Source organism: Notothenia rossii (assembly GCF_949606895.1).
Source record: "Notothenia rossii genome assembly, chromosome: 7".
NCBI lineage: Eukaryota > Metazoa > Chordata > Actinopteri > Perciformes > Nototheniidae > Notothenia > Notothenia rossii.
The window spans coordinates 988765-1014623 of NC_136905.1; the positions used below are offsets into that span (position 1 = coordinate 988765).

Sequence of the window (25859 nt, forward strand, 5' to 3'; positions counted from 1 at the left end):
CTGCTGGGATGTCCGCCCAAAATCCCGTCCTCCTGACCCCCCTCCACCCACCCTGGTGGCCTGCTGCTTTGCCATGTGATGAGATGCTAAAGCTACAGGTGCATCTAAACAAATACCAGATCATAGAACTTGTTTTCTGTTGTTTCATTCAAGAAATGAAACATTCATATATTCTAGACACTTAGATTTCTCCTCTGCAGTTTCTTCTCTGGTTTGAGTACTCGTCTCAGTGAGGTTTAATTTAAAATAAATCCAATTATTGCAGAAAAACATGTTGCCTGAAGCTGCCACGTGGATTAGACTGTGATATGAACCAGTTTCAGTTTGTTTGTGCAGATTAAAACGAGAGAAAGCCGGGGACACAAACACACAGAGACAATAATGAGCACAAAGATCTTTTAATAACAGCTGAAAAACAAACTGGAAATGAAACATGATAACAAAGACAAATGTCCCCACCAGGCACGTGCACATATGACGTCAAAGTGGGCTTGAGCCCCTGCCCTTTTTCTTCCTCCAGAGAAAGTGCCCTTTTGTTACCCTATTCTTTTTTTTTTAAATAAATGAATATATATCTACTGCTGCTGTTTGGGCACAATTTCCCTTTCCAAAAATATATTGATTGAATACAAAATAAAAATATCAGGTCGGGAGATTAGACTGGGAAGTTCCTCTGCTCTCTCTCTCTACCCTCCCTCCCTCCACGTCTCCTGCACAGCGGTGCGGACATCGGCAGTCCCTTTAGACAGACAGGTAGCAGCACCTCCCACCTTACTGTCCCTTCAGACAGACAGGTAGCAGCACCTCCCACCTTAAAGTCCCTTCAGACAGACAGGTAGCAGCACCTCCCACCTTACTGTCCCTTCAGACAGACAGGTAGCAGCACCTCCCACCTTACAGTCCCTTCAGACAGACAGGTAGCAGCACCTCCCACCTTACAGTCCCTTCAGACAGACAGGTAGCAGCACCTCCCACCTTACAGTCCCTTCAGACAGACAGGTAGCAGCACCTCCCACTTTACTGTCCCTTTAGACAGACGGGTAGCAGCACCTCCCACCTTACTGTCCCTTCAGACAGACAGGTAGCAGCACCTCCCACCTTACAGTCCCTTCAGATAGACAGGTAGCAGCACCTCCCACCTTACAGTTCCTTCAGACAGACATGTAGCAGCACCTCCCACCTTACTGTCCCTTCAGACAGACAGGTAGCAGCACCTCCCACTTTACAGTCCCTTCAGACAGACAGGTAGCAGCACCTCCCACTTTACTGTCCCTTTAGACAGACAGGTAGCAGCACCTCCCACCTTACTGTCCCTTCAGACAGACAGGTAGCAGCACCTCCCACTTTACTGTCCCTTCAGACAGACAGGTAGCAGCACCTCCCACTTTACTGTCCCTTCAGACAGACAGGTAGCAGCACCTCCCACCTTACAGTCCCTTCAGACAGACAGGTAGCAGCACCTCCCACTTTACTGTCCCTTCAGACAGACAGGTAGCAGCACCTCCCACCTTACAGTCCCTTCAGACAGACAGGTAGCAGCACCTCCCACCTTACTGTCCCTTCAGACAGACAGGTAGCAGCACCTCCCACTTTACTGTCCCTTCAGACAGACAGGTAGCAGCACCTCCCACCTTACTGTCCCTTCAGACAGACAGGTAGCAGCACCTCCCACCTTACAGTCCCTTCAGACAGACAGGTAGCAGCACCCTTTTCCTCTCGAGGGCCATTTCAATTTTTTCAACATCCTCCGAGGGCCGTACAAATGATTGACCTCTGCTTAAAAAAACTAAAATCACAGCCCATTCATTTAGCCGTTCTTTCATGCTGTGCAAAAAAAAAAAGCAACCTCTTAATCCAGATATTTTACCATGACTCGCGCATGCATGCACGTGGACGGTGTGGCATGACCACCAAAACAGAAAGATATGGACACAAGATGTGTGAAAATGTATTTAGTTTCCTATCCATGTGAACATGATTTAAGTGGGGGGGGGACCTAACCTCCTCTAGGGTGGAAGATTTTTTTTTAAATGTTGAAGTTGAAAGCATCAATCAGAGCAACATTAGGAGATCTATGGATACATCTCTCAACACCCATATGAAACAGAACTGCAAACTGATTTTATTTTTCTTTATGGATATTTTACAAATCACTCCCCTTTTAAACTGTACTCTTGTTTATTAACAACTTTTTTTACTGTCATATATAATTGTATACCTGTTAACTTTATTCTCTTATTTTTCTATAACTATATTGATCATATAAAGATGTGCCTTTACCTCACTGGTTGGAGAAAAAGCTTCTTATATTCGTTAGCATAGCTAGGTAACCAGATGCTAACAACAAAGTTATTGACTGTATGATCAGTATGACAGATGAACAGATAGCCACTGAGCTTACAACTAAAGACAGACACGCACAAACTGAAGCATGTGTACGGCTCCTTATCTGAAGTGCGGGAGCCGCGTTCTGGTGCTCTCCGTCACGTGAAGAGCAGCTGATTTGAAAAGACAAACTGAGAGACCGCTGAGTGACCGCAGTGCAGAATCGCTGTATAGTTTAAATCTCCTAACAATGTTGTCCATTTTAGACACAGGCTTATTATATTTACATCCCTTAATAACATTCATTTTCTGGGCTCAATGTGTGTCTTGGCCGTTTTCGTTGTGATCGCTAAATTCATCGCTAAATTCATTCATGACCATTAGACCATTTAGTAAGGTAAAACAACAAAAACAAAAAGGCCTCTCAGACGCTCTTCCGCTAACTTGTGTAATAAAGAAAAACAAATGGACCGTAGATACACGGATTAGGGCGACACCATCTGGTCACAACTTTAAATATTTGACCATGTTTATGTGCAAATGAAGAACTCTCACTGGTTCAGAACCTTTTTCCTTAAGTGAGACTCTTTTCTTTTCTGACTTTATGGGTATTTGACTTTATATTAAATACATAACAATAAGAGTGCAGAACATCTAATACACTTCACTATGAATCCAGAACAATACAACTGCAGGAGTATGGATACAGCGAGATGTTTGCATGCATTTGGAGCCGATTTGGGCAGAATCCAGCAGAGTGGATCGTGCTGTTCCTCCTATGTAATCTATATGTGAAGACAAAAGTCTAAATATTTAAGATAAAGCTGTGAAACAATCTCAATAATTGGCAGCAAAAATGTAAGGTTTTTTTAATGCATAAAAGGATACATGTTGAGATAGGAAGTTCTAATATCTTAAGAGAAGAGATTGAATATTAAAAAATACAAACTCTTTTGGCTCCTTCCTGTCTGGGTCTTTCTTGGCTTTGCTATCTTCTAGCTCTATTCAGGTTTTCCGAGTTTTTTTCTAGCTCTGTCCCTGATCACTTTCAGAACCTGAAGGCTCTATGCAGACTATCTTCTGGTTCTCCTCTGGATCCCTCCACTATCTCTTGTCGCTGTCCAGTGAATTACACTTGTGTTACTGGAGCAGGTAAAGCACACAACAGATACTTTCAGCATTATCGGAGCAAGCAGTGGAAGCTTGGATGAAACACAGCGGACTTCTAAACAATGAACACCCGCAACTTGGAAGAAATAAAGTTTAATGTGTTCTAATATTGCAATGCAAACCCATGATGTAATGACAGTAATTCAGAATAATTGAGTCATTGAATGCTCATTTCAGTAGATTTCATCAAACAAAATACAAACATATTGGACATGGCCTCAAGACTGTAACCTCTTCACATTCTGTTGAAATAGTCAATTACTAGCCTTATCTCACACATTGCTGTTTTGAATCTCTAATATGTGGATGACAGTTGAACTGCATGATGTAACATTTATGCCATCTGCTGGAAAGAAGACGTATCGCTCTGTTGGCGTTGTTTAGACAACAAACACAGAGTGAAGCTCTCATTTCATAAACAATCTTTGAGTACAGACACCGTCCTGCAGAGAGCACACAACCCAACAGCACGTTGTTGGTCTAGCATCACTTTACAACACGTTTGCATTAAGACACCAAGACTAGCTGGTCCCTTGTAAAGGTGAGTCCACCTTAAATGAGCAGTGGGTGATCAGCAGGTCAAAGGCAGGACACAGGAACTTGGTCCTGAGGAGATGTAACGATTATTAAACAAGAAACAGTCGAGTCAAGGGGTCGTAGAAATGAACATTTGTGATTATTAGTGAATCGGTTGCAGGTGGGTGAAAACAGGCTTAGGGAGTTAAGTATTACATGTAACGACATTAGGATTAGGGATGCACGATATTGGTTTTTTGAAACCGATACCGATACCGATAACTTCCTGCTTCTCAAGACCGATACCGATTCCCAATAATAATATAATACATATATATATAAAATGTACCTGTAATTTTTTCCTCGTTTTAGCCATGGGTTCGTCTTTGGCAAACTTCTTGCCTTTTTCAAAAGCCTCGTCGATAGGTAAAAGCCCCGGTGCCTTTGCAGCTGGCTTTGGATTCGCCGCTAGTTTAGCAGCGCAGGCGTCTTCGTATGCTTTTAACACACCATCGTAGCGATGTCGATGTTTCAGGTGACTAATCAGGTTGGAAGTATTATAGCTCGTTGCCTTTTTCCCTCCTCGTGGAACTTCTGCATTGCATTTGTTAATACAAATAGCAAGCAAACTATCTAACTCTGAAACTTTGACATAGTCCCATACTACTGACGACATGTTTGTTTACTGTCCTGGCTTCACGGCCGCACACCATTTACGTCACAGCCAGGCATGAGTTAGGGAGCGCTGGATTTGTGAAAAACTCCCCTCTTCCTAAACCACTAATACCACAGTACTGGCAAAACGGGAGGAGCCGAGTGAAAAACAAGCGCCCCTCATCCCAATCCACCCCGCAGTATTTTTTTTTTTTTTTTTACGCAAAAAATATATTGTATATTATCGGGGCTATTAATACTTTTATCGGGTTTATCGGGATGACGTCATAATTCCTAATATCGGACTGATAATTATCGGGCCGATAATTATCGTGCACCACTAATTAGGATACAAAATAGTCAAATGTATTCCCTTACCAACACACTTGGTCTTTTTAAACGATTACGCCATTTAAATCTTTTGTCACAAACTTTGCAGATCTATTTTTCCTCTCCTGTGTGGATTCTCATGTGTGACTTTAAATTTCGACTCCGTGAAAAAGCTTTCTTACAGACTGAGCAGCTTTGTGGTATCTCTCCTGTGTGGATTATCATGTGGTCCTTTAGACTTATTTTCTGTGAAAAAGCTTTCTTACAGACTGAGCAGCTGTATGGTTTCTCTCCTGTGTGGATTCTCATGTGTATCTTTAAATATCCACTATGTGAGAAAGCTTTCTTACAGACTGAGCAGCTGTATGGTTTCTCTCCTGTGTGGATTCTCATGTGTATCTTTAAATATCCACTCTGTGAAAAAACTTTCTTACAGACTGAGCAGCTGTGTGGTATCTCTCCTGTGTGGATTGTCATGTGGTCCTTTAAACTTATTTTCTGTGAAAAAGCTTTCTTACAGACTGTACATGTGAATGGTTTCTCTCCTGTGTGGACTCTCATGTGTGTCTTTAAACTTCCACTATGTGAAAAAGTTTTCTTACAGACTGTACATGTGAATGGTTTCTCTCCTGTGTGGATTCTCATGTGTCTCTTTAAACATCCACTCTGTGCAAAAGCTTTCTTACAGACTGTACAGCTGAACGGTTTCTCTCCTGTGTGGATTCTCATGTGTATCTTTAAATGTGCACTCAGTGAAAAAGCTTTCTTACAGACTGAGCAGCTGAATGGTTTCTTTTCAGCACTACGTTGTGGATCACTGACAGATTCATGTCTATTTTTCAGTGAGTTTGAGCCTGAAGCAGGTTCTCTGGTCTCTTTCCAATCAGCACTGTCTTCAGTGTCATGTTCAGAAGAGTCTTCAGTGTCATGTTCAGAAGAGTCTTCATTGTGGTCCTCAGTCTTTGTTTGTAAACTGCTCTCTGGATCTGAGTTCCTGGCTGGTTCTGGTCCTCGACAGTCATCTCCATCAGCTTCTGTTTCCATGTGTTCAGTTTGTCTTTGATGAGGCTGAGAGGACTGAGGTTTCTCTTCATCATATTCACTCTTCACAGGGTCAGGAGTTAAAGTGGACTTGGTGATATCAGCCTCCTCCAGCTCCTGAAGCTGCTCTCCCTCCTGTTCCTGCTTAATGTGTGGGGGGGGCTCTGGGTCCTCCTGGTCCAGACTGGTGCTCCACTCCTGCTGGTCAGGGAGAGGCTCTTCTTTAACCACCACCAGCTGCTGGACGTCTGCAGGAAACAGGAAACACACCGTCAGAACAAACTGTTAAGTGTTAGCATTTAAAAATCTCATCACCATTACAATGGGGGACATTTTGCAGCCCTAATTAATGCCTTTGTTTTTATATTTTCACATTATCTTTCTTAGTCCCACCTATTGTGTATTTTTGTTGGCTCAAGTCCCCTCATGTAGCCCAGCCCCTTTCCACTCCAGTTAAAAATGTAAAAGGGTTGTTTTTCCTTCTGGCGTAGCACTAGCCGCAATGTAAACAATGAATTGTATTTGGGATCGTTCACAGATACACTACGCCTACAGTAAAGAATGAAAATCCTGCATTCAAACCTTATTTAAGTAAAAGTATGCAAGTATTAACAGAACATTTGACGGCACCTTCCTATGTAACAGTAATGATGGTGCAGTAAAATGTTCCCTGTCAGTGTTTAATTTATGTTGTTTCTTGATTATTTAGTATATTGCATTTTACTTCTGCACATGTTCAAAGTTGCACCTGTATAAATGATTATAGATGAGCGAACCTGCTAAATGTTCACATATGTGTGTTTTTTATATACAGTTCCAGTCAAAAGTCTGGACACCTTCTCATTCAATATTTTTTGTTTATTTTAATTTGTTTCTACTTTGTAGATTAACACTGAAGACATCAAAACCATGAAAGAACACATATGGAATTATCTATTTAACAAAAAAGTGTAAAAAAAATCAAGAATATTATTTTTATTTTAGATTCTACAAAGTAGCCCCTTTTGCCTTGATGACAGCTTTGCACACTCTTGGCTTCTCTCAGTCAGCTTCATGAGGTCGTCACCTGGAATGGTTTTCTATTAACAGGTCTTCCTTGTCAAGAGTCAATGTGTGGAATGACTTGCCTTCTGAATGTGTTTGAGACCATCAGTTGTGTTGTGCAGAGGTAGGGTTAGTGCACAGTGGAAAGCCCTATATGACTGCTGTTGTAATCCATATTATAGCAAGAACGACTCAACTCAGTAAAGAGAAGCGACCGTCCATCATCACTTTAAGAAATGAAGGCCAGTCGATCCGGAAAATGTCAAGAACTTTGAATGTATCCTCAAGTACAGTCGCAAAAACCATGGAACGCTATGATGAGACTCTCATGAGGACCCCCCCGGGAAAGTTAGAGGAAGAGTTACCTCTGCTGCAGAGGATAAACACATCAGTTACCAGCCTCAGAAACCGCAAATTAAAGCACCTCAGATTAGAGCCCACACAAATGATCACAGAGCTCAAGTAGCAGACAATCTCAACATCCACTGTTCAGAGGAGACTGCGTGAATCAGGCCTTCAAGGTCCAATTGCTGCAAAGATCAACTACTGAGGATGAACAACAAGAAGAAGAGAATTGTTTGGGCCAAGAAAGAGGATTGGACATTAGACAGTGGAAATATATATAAAAATACATGTTGGCAATAATTGATTGATGAGATTTTACATTAATTTATATGAATGTTTTAATTACTTAATGACCTTTGTACCAGTTCCCCTATTCTTTATCAAGTAACATTTTAGATTAGATTTAGATTTGATTTATTATTGAACATATTTATTAGGGATGCTCCGATCGCCAATTTTGGGGCCGATCGTCAATCGCCGGAATCAGCAATCGGCAGATCGCCGATCTGATCGAGTGGGCGGGGCCTATGGGGATCTTCCATTTAAAGTGATGTTTAAAACTCAGTTAATGGGGCTCATTCACTGGAGCTTCCACAAACAACAACCAACATAATTATTACATTCAGATTAAGTACATTATTCAAGTTTACATTAACTGTGGATAATAACACAGGATAAATTAGCGGAAGCTCTCTCTCTCTCCCCCTCTCTCTCTCTCTCTCCCTCTCCTGACAGCCTGTCAGTATCTCATGCAGCTCACTGATCCAGTAATGAGTGACCCGACAGTGAAGAATAAACATATTTATAACTAGTTTAGCTTGTTGCAGAGGTAGATCAAATAGCTAAGTGTGTTAGGTCTAACTCTGAGTGTGTGTTTTGCTCACCGGTCCGTCACAGCGGGTGGAGCTGCAGGACTTCTGCTTCACACACGTTGCATACCGCTATTTTATTGTCCTTTTCGGACACCTTAAAATACTGCCAGACTGGTGAAGCCATTTTGGCGAGCTTGTTTTGCCGCGCACAGAGAAAAGTGTCATGTATTTTACGTCATCATTTTACGTCATGCGATCGGCATTTTTAGAGAGCCCGATCGATCGGTAGAGAGTGAGTATCGGCCGATATATCGATCGGTGGCCGATCGATCGGAGCATCCCCAATATTTATTAATTGATTTCTTTATGAATTATTCTCCCGCAATTTGAATTAATCCAAAGTATTTGTTTTGATTTGCTTTTACACATTTAAAAAGAAAAGGTGAATAAAGAAGCACATTAAAACTAAAGTATCAATGTATGTCACATTTAACCAACTAGTGCCTACATGTAGGAGAGGGGTCTGCCTGCAGACCTCCACTCTCAGGACACCCCCACTGTCAGTACAGGAAGTGACGATTCTGAAGTGTGCTAGCTAATAGTGATGCTAATGACGCAGCACACCCTCCCGGCCATCAGAGTCAAACCCGCAGTTCGGAGGAACCGACCGCCAGAGCACCGGCACTAGGGCGGGCCGGCGCGGAGGCCCTCCAACAGTGGGTCGCGTTTGCCATTCGATCAGTGAGACGAGAGGAGAAAAATGCAACAAAAAAACGGGTGAAAATAGCCCAAAAAAATCAAATTCATAAAACCGGGGAGAATAGGGGGGAAAGTGAAAAAAAGTGTCCGAAAATAGGCACTCGTGAGGCGGGCAGAGTCCCCTGTCAACTCCCGTTACATTCCTCCATGGTGTCATTTGAGCAAAAAACTTTTACGAGAACCAGGCTGGCCGACCCAAAGTGCACGGTGGGCGGACTCATCACCTCCGTGATAAGTCTCCATTGTGATTTGAAAAATTCCATCAAACGAGTCCTTCGGTGGGCGGGGAAAAAAACGTGTTCGTCAGAATCGTCACTTCCTGTACTGACAGTGGAGGTGTGCTGAGAGTGCAGCCTGCACCGGAACTGTCCTGAGAGTATCGAATTGAATATTATTTTTAAAAATCGATTTTATTTATATATTTTTTTATTATTATTTATGTTCAGTCGAATAATCGATTCTGGCAACCCTAGTCTGCAGGCAGGCTCCCATGACATGTATGGGTCATATTTAAATCAGTACATTAAATGGCATATTATTCAATGTTGTAGTGGCGGGAGATAGGAGTCGGAGTATCGATGGTATGTAGCTGGCTTGAATGAGCAGCAGAAACGGACATGTTGTCGGGTCGCAGCCCGAGAAGACAAGAGAAAGAAACCAGGAGGGCACACAATATATAAATAGGTAACCACATATATGTCCGTGCGGAAACAATACCCCCAACCTGTAGTTCCATGTGTGAATTATGTGTCAGTGTGTTAATAAGTGATCACTACACAGTATGTATTTTTATAAATATATATATTTTGGTAGGTTTGCTCTTCCGTAATACATTTTAATTATTATAATAAAGTACATGTGTCTAATAATACTTACATACTTTTACTTAAATAAGATATGAATGCAGTACTTTAACTTGTGATGGAGTATTTTCACAGTGTGGTGTTTGTACTTTTACTTCAGGATGTACTACCTGCAGCAAGTGCTGATAAAGGGTCTAAAGTGTTATTAATGTGATAATAAAGTGCTACTGAAGAGTGTAAAGTGTTAATTAAGGGTAAAGGGAACAGACCTGCTCTGTGGATCCGAAGCTGAGGCTGTAAAACAGCGTCCAGTAGTTTCTGGAGTCTCTTGTTCTCCTCTTTGGAAAGAAACAGCTCCTCCTCGAGCTCTGCTATTGTTTGTTCAAACAGAGCAAATATCTCTTCATTAGCAGCAGTGAGTCGCTGCTTCTTCACCGACAGCAGCTTTTTGACTTTACTCATGTTTCCTAGATCACCTTTCCCTGCAGACTCCGTTAAACACACCGTTTCTCTCTCCTTCAAACTCTCAATCTGACTAGTGTTGCTAACGTGTTTCCAGCTAGCATGCTAAGCTAGCTCCTATAGTCCGAGGTAAACGCTCCAGAAAAAAGAGCACACAGTCCATTCAGAGGTTTATCCAGACACACAGATGATGGATCAGTAGTGCTGGAGCTCACACACACTTTCTCAGGAACACAGAGAGAGAGAGAGAGAGCGAGAGAGAGAGAGAGAGAGAGAGAGAGAGAGAGAGAGAGAGAGAGAGAGAGAGAGAAACGTAGCGACGAGACAGCACGTGGATACAGGTTCTTCTTCTTCTTCTTCTTCTTCTTCTTCTTCTCTCGGTTTTGGCGGATTGCAAACAGCTTTAAGGTGCATACCGCCACCTACTGTACAAGAGAGTGTATCACCATATCATCCTATCACCACTTGTGGAATTATACCATTGTGTTGTTTACGTTGTTTTAAATTATTCCAATCAATCCTGTTTCATTCAAATACTTAATCCATGTAATGCATCTAACACAGGTGTTTTTTAACATGTAGTTTAGATATCACCAGAATAAAAATAAATTAAAATGTTTAAAGTTTCGTCATAATTAAATGACATATAGGCCTACGTTAAAAACCGATGTTGGTTCCGAAGTTTGCCGAGTACGCCCCCGATCACTCCCGAACGAGTGGTGACGTCACACGTGGCAAACATTGCCATTTGATCAAATCAGTCCAAATGGCAAGCAACGCGATAACTTCAGACAGCGACAGCGACAGCGATCATTCAAGCTCAGATTCGGTGGGTTATCTGGATTCAGTTACAGAAGTAGAGAGTGAACCAGCTAGCCTTTCACTTCAAGGCATCTTGCCTTATAAGTACGAGCCTCCTGCCCAGCAATCGAACAACGAGGCAGAAACTTGTGAAAGAGAAGCGGATTCCGCAGCCGGCGAGACTCGAGTCGGCAATACTGAATGGTAAATTCTGTTTTATTTAATTTGACCTGCACTAAATGTCGATCTTAATTTGTCATCTGTTCCTCACACGTCCGGCAGATATTGTTTTGTTTTTTAATGTTATGTACAATATTCAGGTGTAGGCTACATGTCAATGCTGTGAAAGCATGCCCACTGCAGATGAATGTGTATGCTGCAGAGATCTGGCAGGTGATGGAACAAATAGACAAGTTGCAACCTACTGACCAGATAGCAGTGTCCTGCATCGGGTCGGGTATCCGCGGGTACCCGACGGGTGACCCGCAAAAAAGGTGATTTGCGGGTGGTATTTTTTCAAACGCTTTTTTCCGGGTTCGCTTCTGGGTAAAACAAAGATGATGCGGGTCCGGTTGCGGGTGTTGCATAATAAATATATTTAAACAATAATAATTTAGTTTAATGTTTAAATCCTCAGACCTCTCCTCCGCGGTACCGAGCATAATCATAACCTCTGCAGTGCATCTATCTGCTGCTGAGCGCACCACATTCTGAATGGCTGAGGTGAAGCTCTCTAGCGGAGAATACAGCATTTTCAATAACTCTTCCTCAAGAGCGAAATCCAACGTCTGGGAGGCTTTTGGTGTCAACCTAGATGGAGAGAATAAACAACATCCCAGGCTTTTTGAGCCAAATATGCAACTGCGTGTGTTAATAATTGCACGTTGTCACTGCTTATATATATGCGGGTTCGGGTCGGGTTGCGGATCATGTGCCGGCGGGTCGGGTCGGGTTGCGGAACTAATTGGCAATATGTGCGGGTAGCGGGGCGGGTTCGGTACTGCACGTCACGGGTGCGGGGCGGGAGCGGGTCTTGAAAATCAGACCCGTGCAGGACTCTGCCAGATAGAAGACACCGACGAGAAACCAAGGTGCATTATTAGCCACCCAGGCTTTAGAGAAGGCTGTCTCAGTGTTTGGACACTGAAAATAGCGTATCTTCAATACAAACAACACAGAGCAGTTGATGGCCCACTACACCAGTAAGTAAATATTGATTGACCCAACTGCCTATTGCAGCTTTGCTTTCATATAATACTTTTAGTCGCTACAGATATGGTAAACTTTTAAAGATACCATTAAACTCTTTCAAGCAGTCAAAAACAGCTTGGCTTTTATTTGTTCTGTGTATGCAAGTTCAATGTATGCTTGGGAAAAGAAACAACTACACATGTGAGGAAATATATAAGAGGTCTATGATTATGTCAAGCAGTCATGTATAACCTCATATTTATTTTGTACAAGTAAAATACAAATATCATGTTATAAGCCAATTTGTAACCATAGCTACATAATAGTACTACATAACATTTTATTTTTCTCCAAATATATTTATAATCTGTATACTTTTTTTTCATTAGGAAGTATCGATATACAGCTTATCGACAGTTTGTACATTGGTGCTGGGGTGTACTCGGCCCAAAAATCAGAGTCCCGCTGCCTGCATGTGCTGTAACCGAGATACGGAAGACTTACCCTGAACCGGGAGGCTGCTATCAGGGATTTCAATGGCCAAATCTGTAATTTGACATAAGTCATGCAGCTGAACTGGTTAAAATGGTTTCGCATGATGTAAATAATTTACAAAGTACATCATTTACAATATTATTTTTCCAAAGAAACATGTAAATATAACAACATTTTCCAAATCACAAGTTTGTAAGATTGTATTAATTTACTGTTTGATAAATAAAAAAGGGTTCTTTTGTTAATTTTTCACTTGTAACATTTGATCTTTATTGCAGTGTACATTAGTCTATTTTGGTATATGTGCGAGCCCACAAATAATTAAAAGTGGTAAAAATAATAAAGATATTCAGACGTAATTCCTTTTTGGCCTTACTTATTTCACTTCAACTTTTATATATTTCAGTCACTAGGCAAGTTCACTGTACTCTGGTGACATTTAGCTCAAGCTGTCATAACACCTGTAGTAACTTAATTCTGACCCGAGTTTTGTGCACAATCTTCCAGCACCCATGATCAATGTTTATAGCAATCAGGAAACATTCACAGCTCACAACTACACATCGCTTCCCCATCATGAATTGTTAGATAAAAAAAGTTTAGCGAGGTCCGGTTACACATATGTTGAGCGAAAATAGCGGAAGGATACAAAACAAACAATCCAGACGAGGCTGGTGTTTGCCACGTGTGACGTCACACAGCTGGGTTAATGGCTGGCAAGCTTTTCGCTACCGGAGCGGAATAACACGGGAAAGTGGCACACATTTCATGTTATTTGGGGGGTATTTATGGAAAGAATCATTGATGTTGATATGTCAAATGAAACAGTGGAAAGTGATGAAGCGATTTATTAACACAGAATAACATTTGTTTTGGACATTACATGGACTTTAAGAATGGCCTTCTCTTACCCCCTCACCTTCTGTTCCCAGTGTCCCCATCAGGCTCCTCTCCCTTCCTAGCTCTTACCCCCTCACCTTCTGTTCCCAGTGTCCCCATCAGGCTCCACTCCCTTCCTGGTAGCTCTTACCCCCTCACCTTCTGTTCCCAGTGTCCCCATCAGGCTCCACTCTCTTCCTGGTAGCTCTTACCCCTCACCTTCTGTTCCCAGTGTCCCCATCAGGCTCCACTCCCTTCCTGGTAGCTCTTACCCCCTCACCTTCTGTTCCCAGTGTCCCCATCAGGCTCCACTCCCTTCCTGGTAGCTCTTACCCCCTCACCTTCTGTTCCCAGTGTCCCCATCAAGCTCCACTCCCTTCCTGCCTCTCTGACCCTGTCTATTAGTTATTCCCTCTCTGTTTTGTACATGTTACAGTGTAATATGGTGTGTTCCATATTTTCTTTCACTCCACACCCCCTGCATTCTTCAACTTTGCTTTTTCCCATTATAAACATTGTTCCGTTTAATCCTGTATGATCCAGTCTGAGTGATGATCTCCTGCCGTTGGCATGGCGACATATCATTCACCATCAAGTTAGTTCAAAAGTTTGCAGTTCAAATATTCTGCTGCTTTTCCAAGCCTTTTTCTTTTCTTCTCTCATCACACATTCAAGCCCCCAGTGTGTATCATTTCAATCTCAATTATTCACTTTATTCTTACACATGACATTTCAGCATAGCAGTTTAGCGTCAGCTTTTCAGCATAAAGCATTCCTACTAGCAATTTCTTCAGGAATTGCATTATTGCTTTTCCTTCTCCTTTCCCAAGTGAAACTAGTATTGCTATTTCCTTTTCCAACGCCTCTTTTGCTAACTTATCAGCATGCTCATTCCCTTGAACCCACTCATGTCTATGGCGTTATATTTGTGCCTCCATCCTGAGCACACAATGAAACATGTTGAGCATAGAAAATTCTATTGAGCGCGCACTTGAACACATCGCCCGCTGTGGCCTTCGCCCCACCGTGGACTCTGTCTTGCCCCCGGGCCGTCCGCCCGAGACCCCCACCTTGGACTCTGTCTTGCCGTCCGCCCGAGTACCCAACCTTGGACTCTGCTTTGCCCACGGGCCGTCCGCCCGAGTCCCCCTTCTCGGCTTCTGCCTTGCCCCCGGGCCGTCTGCCCGAGATCCCTTCCGGGTCCTCCGCTGTGCTGCTGGGATGTCCGCCCAAAATCCCGTCCTCCTGACCCCCCTCCACCCACCCTGGTGGCCTGCTGCTTTGCCATGTGATGAGATGCTAAAGCTACAGGTGCATCTAAACAAATACCAGATCATAGAACTTGTTTTCTGTTGTTTCATTCAAGAAATGAAACATTCATATATTCTAGACACTTAGATTTCTCCTCTGCAGTTTCTTCTCTGGTTTGAGTACTCGTCTCAGTGAGGTTTAATTTAAAATAAATCCAATTATTGCAGAAAAACATGTTGCCTGAAGCTGCCACGTGGATTAGACTGTGATATGAACCAGTTTCAGTTTGTTTGTGCAGATTAAAATGAGAGAAAGCCGGGGACACAAACACACAGAGACAATAATGAGCACAAAGATCTTTTAATAACAGCTGAAAAACTAACTGGAAATGAAACATGATAACAAAGACAAATGTCCCCACCAGGTACGTGCACAGCTGACGTCAAAGTGGGCTTGAGCCCCTGCCCTTTTTCTTCCTCCAGAGAAAGTGCCCTTTTGTTACCCTATTCTTTTTTTTTTAAATAAATGAATATATATCTACTGCTGCTGTTTGCGCACAGTTTCCCTTTCCAAAAATATATTGATTGAATAAAAAATAAAAATATCAGGTCGGGAGATTAGACTGGGAAGTTCCTCTGCTCTCTCTCTCTACCCTCCCTCCCTCCACGTCTCCTGCACAGCGGTGCGGACATCGGCAGTCCCTTCAGACAGACAGGTAGCAGCACCTCCCACCTTACTGTCCCTTCAGACAGACAGGTAGCAGCACCTCCCACCTTACAGTCCCTTCAGACAGACAGGTAGCAGCACCTCCCACCTTACTGTCCCTTCAGACAGACAGGTAGCAGCACCTCCCACCTTACTGTCCCTTCAGACAGACAGGTAGCAGCACCTCCCACCTTACAGTCCCTTCAGACAGACAGGTAGCAGCACCTCCCACCTTACTGTCCCTTCAGACAGACAGGTAGCAGCACCTCCCACTTTACTGTCCCTTCAGACAGACAGGTAGCAGCACCTCCCAATTTACTGTCCCTTCAGACAGACAGGTAGCAGCACCTCCCACCTTACTGTCCCTTCAGACAGACAGGTAGCAGCACCTCCCACTTTACTGTCCCTTCAGACAGACAGGTAGCAGCACCTCCCACCTTACTGTCCCTTCAGACAGACAGGTAGCAGCACCTCCCACTTTACTGTCCCTTCAGACAGACAGGTAGCAGCACCTCCCACCTTACAGTCCCTTCAGACAGACAGGTAGCAGCACCTCCCACCTTACAGTCCCTTCAGACAGACAGGTAGCAGCACCTCCCACCTTACTGTCCCTTCAGACAGACAGGTAGCAGCACCTCCCACCTTACAGTCCCTTCAGACAGACAGGTAGCAGCACCTCCCACCTTACTGTCCCTTCAGACAGACAGGTAGCAGCACCCTTTTCCTCTCGAGGGCCATTTCAATTTTTTCAACATCCTCCGAGGGCCGTACAAATGATTGACCTCTGCTTCAAAAAACTAAAATCACAGCCCATTCATTTAGCCGTTCTTTCATGCTGTGCAAAAAAAAAAAGCAACCTCTTAATCCAGATATTTTACCATGACTCGCGCATGCATGCACGTGGACGGTGTGGCATGACCACCAAAACAGAAAGATATGGACACAAGATGTGTGAAAATGTATTTAGTTTCCTATCCATGTGAACATGATTTAAGTGGGGGGGGGACCTAACCTCCTCTAGGGTGGAAGATTTTTTTTTAAATGTTGAAGTTGAAAGCATCAATCTGGTGCACTTTGGGAGCAACATTAGGAGATCTATGGATACATCTCTCAACACCCATATGAAACAGAACTGCAAACTGATTTTATTTTTCTTTATGGATATTTTACAAATCACTCCCCTTTTAAACTGTACTCTTGTTTATTAACAACTTTTTTTACTGTCATATATAATTTTATACCTGTTAACTTTATTCTCTTATTTTTCTATAACTATAATGATCATATAAAGATGTGCCTTTACCTCACTGGTTGGAGAAAAAGCTTCTTATATACGTTAGCATAGCTAGGTAACCAGATGCTAACAACAAAGTTATTGACTGTATGATCAGTATGACAGATGAACAGATAGCCACTGAGCTTACAACTAAAGACAGACACGCACAAACTGAAGCATGTGTACGGCTCCTTATCTGAAGTGCGGGAGCCGCGTTCTGGTGCTCTCCGTCACGTGAAGAGCAGCTGATTTGAAAAGACAAACTCGAGAGATGGCTGAGTGACCGCAGTGCAGAATCGCTGTATAGTTTAAATCTCCTAACAATGTTGTCCATTTTAGACACAGGCTTATTATATTTACATCCCTTAATAACATTCATTTTCTGGGCTCAATGTGTGTCTTGGCCGTTTTCGTTGTGATCGCTAAATTCATCGCTAAATTCATTCATGACCATTAGACCATTTAGTAAGGTAAAACAACAAAAACAAAAAGGCCTCTCAGACGCTCTTCCGCTAACTTGTGTAATAAAGAAAAACAAATGGACCGTAGATACACGGATTAGGGCGACACCATCTGGTCACAACTTTAAATATTTGACCATGTTTATGTGCAAATGAAGAACTCTCACTGGTTCAGAACCTTTTTCCTTAAGTGAGTCTCTTTTCTTTTCTGACTTTATGGGTATTTCACTTTATATTAAATACATAACAATAAGAGTGCAGAACATCTAATACACTTCACTATGAATCCAGAACAATACAACTGCAGGAGTATGGATACAGCGAGATGTTTGCATGCATTTGGAGCCGATTTGGGCAGAATCCAGCAGAGTGGATCGTGCTGTTCATCCTATGTAATCTATATGTGAAGACAAAAGTCTAAATATTTAAGATAAAGCTGTGAAACAGTCTCAATAATTGGCAGCAAAAATGTAAGGTTTTTTTAATGCATAAAAGGATACATGTTGAGATAGGAAGTTCTAATATCTTAAGAGAAGAGATTGAATATTAAAAATTACAAACTCTTTTGGCTCCTTCCTGTCTGGGTCTTTCTTGGCTTTGCTATCTTCTAGCTCTATTCAGGTTTTCCGAGTTTTTTTCTAGCTCTGTCCCTGATCACTTTCAGAACCTGAAGGCTCTATGCGGACTATCTTCTGGTTCTCCTCTGGATCCATCCACTATCTCTTGTCGCTGTCCAGTGAATTACACTTGTGTTACTGGAGCAGGTAAAGCACACAACAGATACTTTCAGCATTATCGGAGCACGCAGTGGAAGCTTGGATGAAACACAGCGGACTTCTAAACAATGAACACCCGCAACTTGGAAGAAATAAAGTTTTATGTGTTCTAATATTGCAATGCAAACCCATGATGTAATGACAGTAATTCAGAATAATTGAGTCATTGAATGCTCATTTCAGTAGATTTAATCAAACAAAATACAAACATATTGGACATGGCCTCAAGACTGTAACCTCTTCACATTCTTTTGAAATAGTCAATTACTAGCCTTATCTCACACATTGCTGTTTTGAATCTCTAATATGTGGATGACAGTTGAACTGCATGATGTAACATTTATGCCATCTGCTGGAAAGAAGACGTATCGCTCTGTTGGCGTTGTTTAGACAACAAACACAGAGTGAAGCTCTCATTTCATAAACAATCTTTGAGTACAGACACCGTCCTGCAGAGAGCACACAACCCAACAGCACGTTGTTGGTCTAGCATCACTTTACAACACGTTTGCATTAAGACACCAAGACTAGCTGGTCCCTTGTAAAGGTGAGTCCACATTAAATGAGCAGTGGGTGATCAGCAGGTCAAAGGCAGGACACAGGAACTTGGTCCTGAGGAGATGTAACGATTATTAAACAAGAAACAGTCGAGTCAAGGGGTCGAAGAAATGAACATTTGTGATTATTAGTGAATCGGTTGCAGGTGGGTGAAAACAGGCTTAGGGAGTTAAGTATTACATGTAACGACATTAGGATTAGGGATGCACGATATTGGTTTTTTGATGTCGATGTTTCAGGTGACTAATCAGGTTGGAAGTATTATAGCTCGTTGCCTTTTTCCCTCCTCGTGGAACTTCTGCATTGCATTTGTTAATACAAATAGCAAGCAAACTATCTAACTCTGAAACTTTGACATAGTCCCATACTACTGACGACATGTTTGTTTACTGTCCTGGCTTCACGGCCGCACACCATTTACGTCACAGCCAGGCATGAGTTAGGGAGCGCTGGATTTGTGAAAAACTCCCCTCTTCCTAAACCACTAATACCACAGTACTGGCAAAACGGGAGGAGCCGAGTGAAAAACAAGCACCCCTCATCCCAATCCACCCCGCAGTATTTTTTTATTTTTTTTTACGCAAAAAATATATTGTATATTATCGGGGCTATTAATACTTTTATCGGGTTTATCGGGATGACGTCATAATTCCTAATATCGGACTGATAATTATCGGGCCGATAATTATCGTGCACCACTAATTAGGATACAAAATAGTCAAATGTATTCCCTTACCAACACACTTGGTCTTTTTAAACGATTACGCCATTTAAATCTTTTGTCACAAACTTTGCAGATCTATTTTTCCTCTCCTGTGTGGATTCTCATGTGTGACTTTAAATTTCCACTCCGTGAAAAAGCTTTCTTACAGACTGAGCAGCTGTGTGGTATCTTTCCTGTGTGGATTATCATGTGGTCCTTTAGACTTATTTTCTGTGAAAAAGCTTTCTTACAGACTGAGCAGCTGTATGGTTTCTCTCCTGTGTGGATTCTCATGTGTATCTTTAAATATCCACTATGTGAAAAAGCTTTCTTACAGACTGAGCAGCTGTATGGTTTCTCTCCTGTGTGGATTCTCATGTGTATCTTTAAATATCCACTCTGTGAAAAAACTTTCTTACAGACTGAGCAGCTGTGTGGTATCTCTCCTGTGTGGATTGTCATGTGGTCCTTTAAACTTATTTTCTGTGAAAAAGCTTTCTTACAGACTGTACATGTGAATGGTTTCTCTCCTGTGTGGATTCTCATGTGTGTCTTTAAACTTCCACTATGTGAAAAAGTTTTCTTACAGACTGTACATGTGAATGGTTTCTCTCCTGTGTGGATTCTCATGTGTGTCTTTAAACTTCCACTCTGTGGAAAAGCTTTCTTACAGACTGTACAGCTGAACGGTTTCTCTCCTGTGTGGATTCTCATGTGTATCTTTAAATGTGCACTCAGTGAAAAAGCTTTCTTACAGACTGAGCAGCTGAATGGTTTCTTTTCAGCACTACGTTGTGGATCACTGACAGATTCATGTCTATTTTTCAGTGAGTTTGAGCCTGAGGCAGGTTCTCTGGTCTCTTTCCAATCAGCACTGTCTTCAGTGTCATGTTCAGAAGAGTCTTCAGTGTCATGTTCAGAAGAGTCTCCAGTGTCATCCTCAGTCTTTGGTTGTAAACTGCTCTCTGGATCTGAGTTCCTGGCTGGTTCTGGTCCTCGACAGTCATCTCCATCAGCTTCTGTTTCCATGTGTTCAGTTTGTCTTTGATGAGGCTGAGAGGACTGAGGTTTCTCTTCATCATCTTCACTCTTCACAGGGTCAGGAGTGAAAGTGGACTTGGTGATATCAGCCTCCTCCAGCTCCTGAATCTGCTCTCCCTCCTGTTCCTGCTTAATGTGTGGGGGGGGCTCTGGGTCCTCCTGGTCCAGACTGGTGCTCCACTCCTGCTGGTCAGGGAGAGGCTCTTCTTTAACCACCACCAGCTGCTGGACGTCTGCAGGAAACAGGAAACACACCGTCAGAACAAACTGTTAAGTGTTAGCATTTAAAAATCTCATCGCCATTACAATGGGAGACATTTTGCAGCCCTAATTAATGCCTTTGTTTTTATATTTTCACATTATCTTTCTTAGTCCCACCTATTGTGTATATATGTTTGTTGGCTCAAGTCACCTCATGTAGCCCAGCCCCTTTCCACTTCCAGTTAAAAATGTAAAAGGGTTGTTTTTTCTTCTGGCGTAGCACTAGCTGCAATGTAAACAAGGAATCCTATTTGGGATCGTTCACAGATACACTACGCCTACAGTAAAGAATGAAAATCCTGCATTCAAACCTTATTTAAGTAAAAGTATGCAAGTATTAACAGAACATTTGACGGCACCTTCCTATGTAACAGTAATGATGGTGCAGTAAAATGTTCCCTGTCAGTGTTTAATTTATGTTGTTTCTTGATTATTTAGTATATTGCATTTTACTTCTGCACATGTTCAAAGTTGCACCTGTATAAATGATTATAGATGAGGGAACCTGCTAAATGTTCACATATGTGTGTTTTTTATATACAGTTCCAGTCAAAAGTCTGGACACCTTCTCATTCAATATTTTTTGTTTATTTTAATTTGTTTCTACTTTGTAGATTAACACTGAAGACATCAAAACTATGAAAGAACACATATGGAATTATCTATTTAACAAAAAAGTGTAAAAAAAATCAAGAATATTATTTTTATTTTAGATTCTACAAAGTAGCCCCTTTTGCCTTGATGACAGCTTTGCACACTCTTGGCTTCTCTCAGTCAGCTTCATGAGGTCGTCACCTGGAATGGTTTTCTATTAACAGGTCTTCCTTGTCAAGAGTCAATGTGTGGAATGACTTGCCTTCTGAATGTGTTTGAGACCATCAGTTGTGTTGTGCAGAGGTAGGGTTAGTGCACAGTGGAAAGCCCTATATGACTGCTGTTGTAATCCATATTATAGCAAGAACCACTCAACTCAGTAAAGAGAAGCGACCGTCCATCATCACTTTAAGAAATGAAGGCCAGTCGATCCGGAAAATGTCAAGAACTTTGAATGTATCCTCAAGTACAGTCGCAAAAACCATGGAACGCTATGATGAGACTCTCATGAGGACCCCCCCGGGAAAGTTAGAGGAAGAGTTACCTCTGCTGCAGAGGATAAACACATCAGTTACCAGCCTCAGAAACCGCAAATTAAAGCACCTCAGATTAGAGCCCACACAAATGATCACAGAGCTCAAGTAGCAGACAATCTCAACATCCACTGTTCAGAGGAGACTGCGTGAATCAGGCCTTCAAGGTCCAATTGCTGCAAAGATCAACTACTGAGGATGAACAACAAGAAGAAGAGAATTGTTTGGGCCAAGAAAGAGGATTGGACATTAGACAGTGGAAATATATATAAAAATACATGTTGGCAATAATTGATTGATGAGATTTTACATTAATTTATATTAATGTTTTAATTACTTAATGACCTTTGTACCAGTTCCCCTATTCTTTATCAAGTAACATTTTAGATTAGATTTAGATTTGATTTATTATTGAACATATTTATTAGGGATGCTCCGATCGCCAATTTTGGGGCCGATCGTCAATCGCCGGAATCAGCAATCGGCAGATCGCCGATCCGATCAAGTGGGCGGGGCCTATGGGGATCTTCCATTTAAAGTGATGTTTAAAACTCAGTTAATGGGGCTCATTCACTGGAGCTTCCACAAACAACAACCAACATAATTATTACATTCAGATTAAGTACATTATTCAAGTTTACATTAACTGTGGATAATAACACAGGATAAATTAGCGGAAGCTCTCTCTCTCTCCCTCTCCCTCTCTCTCTCTCTCTCCCTCTCCTGACAGCCTGTCAGTATCTCATGCAGCTCACTGATCCAGTAATGAGTGACCCGACAGTGAAGAATAAACATATTTATAACTAGTTTAGCTTGTTGCAGAGGTAGATCAAATAGCTAAGTGTGTTAGGTCTAACTCTGAGTGTGTGTTTTGCTCACCGGTCCGTCACAGCGGGTGGAGCTGCAGGACTTCTGCTTCACACACGTTGCATACCGCTATTTTATTGTCCTTTTCGGACACCTTAAAATACTGCCAGACTGGTGAAGCCATTTTGGCGAGCTTGTTTTGCCGCGCACAGAGAAAAGTGTCATGTATTTTACGTCATCATTTTACGTCATGCGATCGGCATTTTTAGAGAGCCCGATCGATCGGTAGAGAGTGAGTATCGGCCGATATATCGATCGGTGGCCGATCGATCGGAGCATCCCCAATATTTATTAATTGATTTCTTTATGAATTATTCTCCCGCAATTTGAATTTATCCAAAGTATTTGTTTTGATTTGCTTTTACACATTTAAAAAGAAAAGGTGAATAAAGAAGCACATTAAAACTAAAGTATCAATGTATGTCACATTTAACCAACTAGTGCCTACATGTAGGAGAGGGGTCTGCCTGCAGACCTCCACTCTCAGGACACCCCCACTGTCAGTACAGGAAGTGACGATTCTGAAGTGTGCTAGCTAATAGTGATGCTAATGACGCAGCACACCCTCCCGGCCATCAGAGTCAAACCCGCAGTTCGGAGGAACCGACCGCCAGAGCACCGGCACTAGGGCGGGCCGGCGCGGAGGCCCTCCAACAGTGGGTCGCGTTTGCCATTCGATCAGTGAGACGAGAGGAGAAAAATGCAACAAAAAAACGGGTGAAAATAGCCCAAAAAAATCAAATTCATAAAACCGGGGAGAATAGGGGGGAAAGTGAAAAAAAGTGTCCGAAAATAGGCACTCGTGAGGCGGGCAGAGTCCCCTGTCAACTCCCGTTACATTCCTCCATGGTGTCATTTGAGCAAAAAACTTTTACGAGAACCAGGCTTGGGGGGTCAAACGGGCTTGACCAAGGCCGACCCAAAGTGCACGGTGGACGGACTCATCACCTCCGTGATAAGTCTCCATTGTGATTTGAAAAATTCCATCAAACGAGTCCTTCGGTGGGCGGGGAAAAAAACGTGTTCGTCAGAATCGTCACTTCCTGTACTGACAGTGGAGGTGTGCTGAGAGTGCAGCCTGCACCGGAACTGTCCTGAGAGTATCGAATTGAATATTATTTTTAAAAATCGATTTTATTTATATATTTTTTTATTATTATTTATGTTCGGTCGAATAATCGATTCTGTCAACCCTAGTCTGCAGGCAGACTCCCATGACATGTATGGGTCATATTTAAATCAGTACATTAAATGGCATATTATTCAATGTTGTAGTGGCGGGAGATAGGAGTCGGAGTATCGATGGTATGTAGCTGGCTTGAATGAGCAGCAGAAACGGACATCATGTCGGGTCGCAGCCCGAGAAGACAAGAGAAAGAAACCAGGAGGGCACACAATATATAAATAGGTAACCACATATATGTCCGTGCGGAAACAATACCCCCAACCTGTAGTTCCATGTGTGAATTATGTGTCAGTGTGTTAATAAGTGATCACTACACAGTATGTATTTTTATAAATATATATATTTTGGTAGGTTTGCTCTTCCGTAATACATTTTAATTATTATAATAAAGTACATGTGTCTAATAATACTTACATACTTTTACTTAAATAAGATATGAATGCAGTACTTTAACTTGTGATGGAGTATTTTCACAGTGTGGTGTTTGTACTTTTACTTCAGGATGTACTACCTGCAGCAAGTGCTGATAAAGGGTCTAAAGTGTTATTAATGTGATAATAAAGTGCTACTGAAGAGTGTAAAGTGTTAATTAAGGGTAAAGGGAACAGACCTGCTCTGTGGATCCGAAGCTGAGGCTGTAAAACAGCGTCCAGTAGCTTCTGGAGTCTCTTGTTCTCCTCTTTGGAAAGAAACAGCTCCTCCTCGAGCTCTGCTATTGTTTGTTCAAACAGAGCAAATATCTCTTCATTAGCAGCAGTGAGTCGCTGCTTCTTCAACGACAGCAGCATTTGGACTTTACTCATGTTTCCTAGATCACCTTTCCCTGCAGACTCCGTTAAACACACCGTTTCTCTCTCCTTCAAACTCTCAATCTGACTAGTGTTGCTAACGTGTTTCCAGCTAGCATGCTAAGCTAGCTCCTATAGTCCGAGGTAAACGCTCCAGAAAAAAGAGCACACAGTCCATTCAGAGGTTTATCCAGACACACAGATGATGGATCAGTAGTGCTGGAGCTCATACACACTTTCTCAGGAACACACAGAGAGAGAGAGAGAGAGAGAGAGAGAAACGTAGCGACGAGACAGCACGTGGATACAGGTTCTTCTTCTTCTTCTTCTTCTTCTTCTTCTTCTCTCGGTTTTTGGCGGATTGCAAACAGCTTTAAGGTGCATACCGCCACCTACTGTACAAGAGAGTGTATCACCATATCATCCTATCACCACTTGTGGAATTATACCATTGTGTTGTTTACGTTGTTTTAAATTATTCCAATCAATCCTGTTTCATTCAAATACTTAATCCATGTAATGCATCTAACACAGGTGTTTTTTAACATGTAGTTTAGATATCACCAGAATAAAAATAAATTAAAATGTTTAAAGTTTCGTCATAATTAAATGACATATAGGCCTACGTTAAAAACCGATGTTGGTTCCGAAGTTTGCCGAGTACGCCCCCGATCACTCCCGAACGAGTGGTGACGTCACACGTGGCAAACATTGCCATTTGATCAAATCAGTCCAAATGGCAAGCAACGCGATAACTTCAGACAGCGACAGCGACAGCGATCATTCAAGCTCAGATTCGGTGGGTTATCTGGATTCAGTTACAGAAGTAGAGAGTGAACCAGCTAGCCTTTCACTTCAAGGCATCTTGCCTTATAAGTACGAGCCTCCTGCCCAGCAATCGAACAACGAGGCAGAAACTTGTGAAAGAGAAGCGGATTCCGCAGCCGGCGAGACTCGAGTCGGCAATACTGAATGGTAAATTCTGTTTTATTTAATTTGACCTGCACTAAATGTCGATCTTAATTTGTCATCTGTTCCTCACACGTCCGGCAGATATTGTTTTGTTTTTTAATGTTATGTACAATATTCAGGTGTACATGTCAATGCTGTGAAAGCATGCCCACTGCAGATGAATGTGTATGCTGCAGAGATCTGGCAGGTGATGGAACAAATAGACAAGTTGCAACCTACTGACCAGATAGCAGTGTCCTGCATCGGGTCGGGTATCCGCG

At 42.2% G+C, this 25859-nt stretch overlaps 2 protein-coding genes across 2 annotated transcripts; both read right to left on the reverse strand.

Moving 5' to 3' along the window:
- Positions 1-3675: 3675 nt before the first annotated feature.
- Positions 3676-14915, reverse strand: LOC307013473 (uncharacterized protein; the record flags this gene model as incomplete). The annotated part of the gene is made up of 3 exons (XM_079640871.1): positions 3676-6284; positions 10069-10228; positions 14892-14915. 3 exons carry the CDS (start codon positions 14913-14915, stop codon positions 5107-5109), a joined length of 1362 nt encoding a protein of 453 aa, XP_079496997.1. The 3' UTR covers positions 3676-5106.
- A 3091-nt stretch (positions 14916-18006) lies between these two features.
- LOC307013333 (uncharacterized protein) lies at positions 18007-24943 on the reverse strand. The gene is made up of 2 exons (XM_079640695.1): positions 24450-24943; positions 18007-20631 (listed from the first exon to the last, which is right to left on the reverse strand). The coding sequence occupies exons 1-2, from the start codon at positions 24640-24642 to the stop codon at positions 19454-19456; spliced, it is 1371 nt and encodes a 456-aa protein (XP_079496821.1). The 5' UTR covers positions 24643-24943; the 3' UTR covers positions 18007-19453.
- Between the last annotated feature and the right edge of the window lie 916 nt (positions 24944-25859).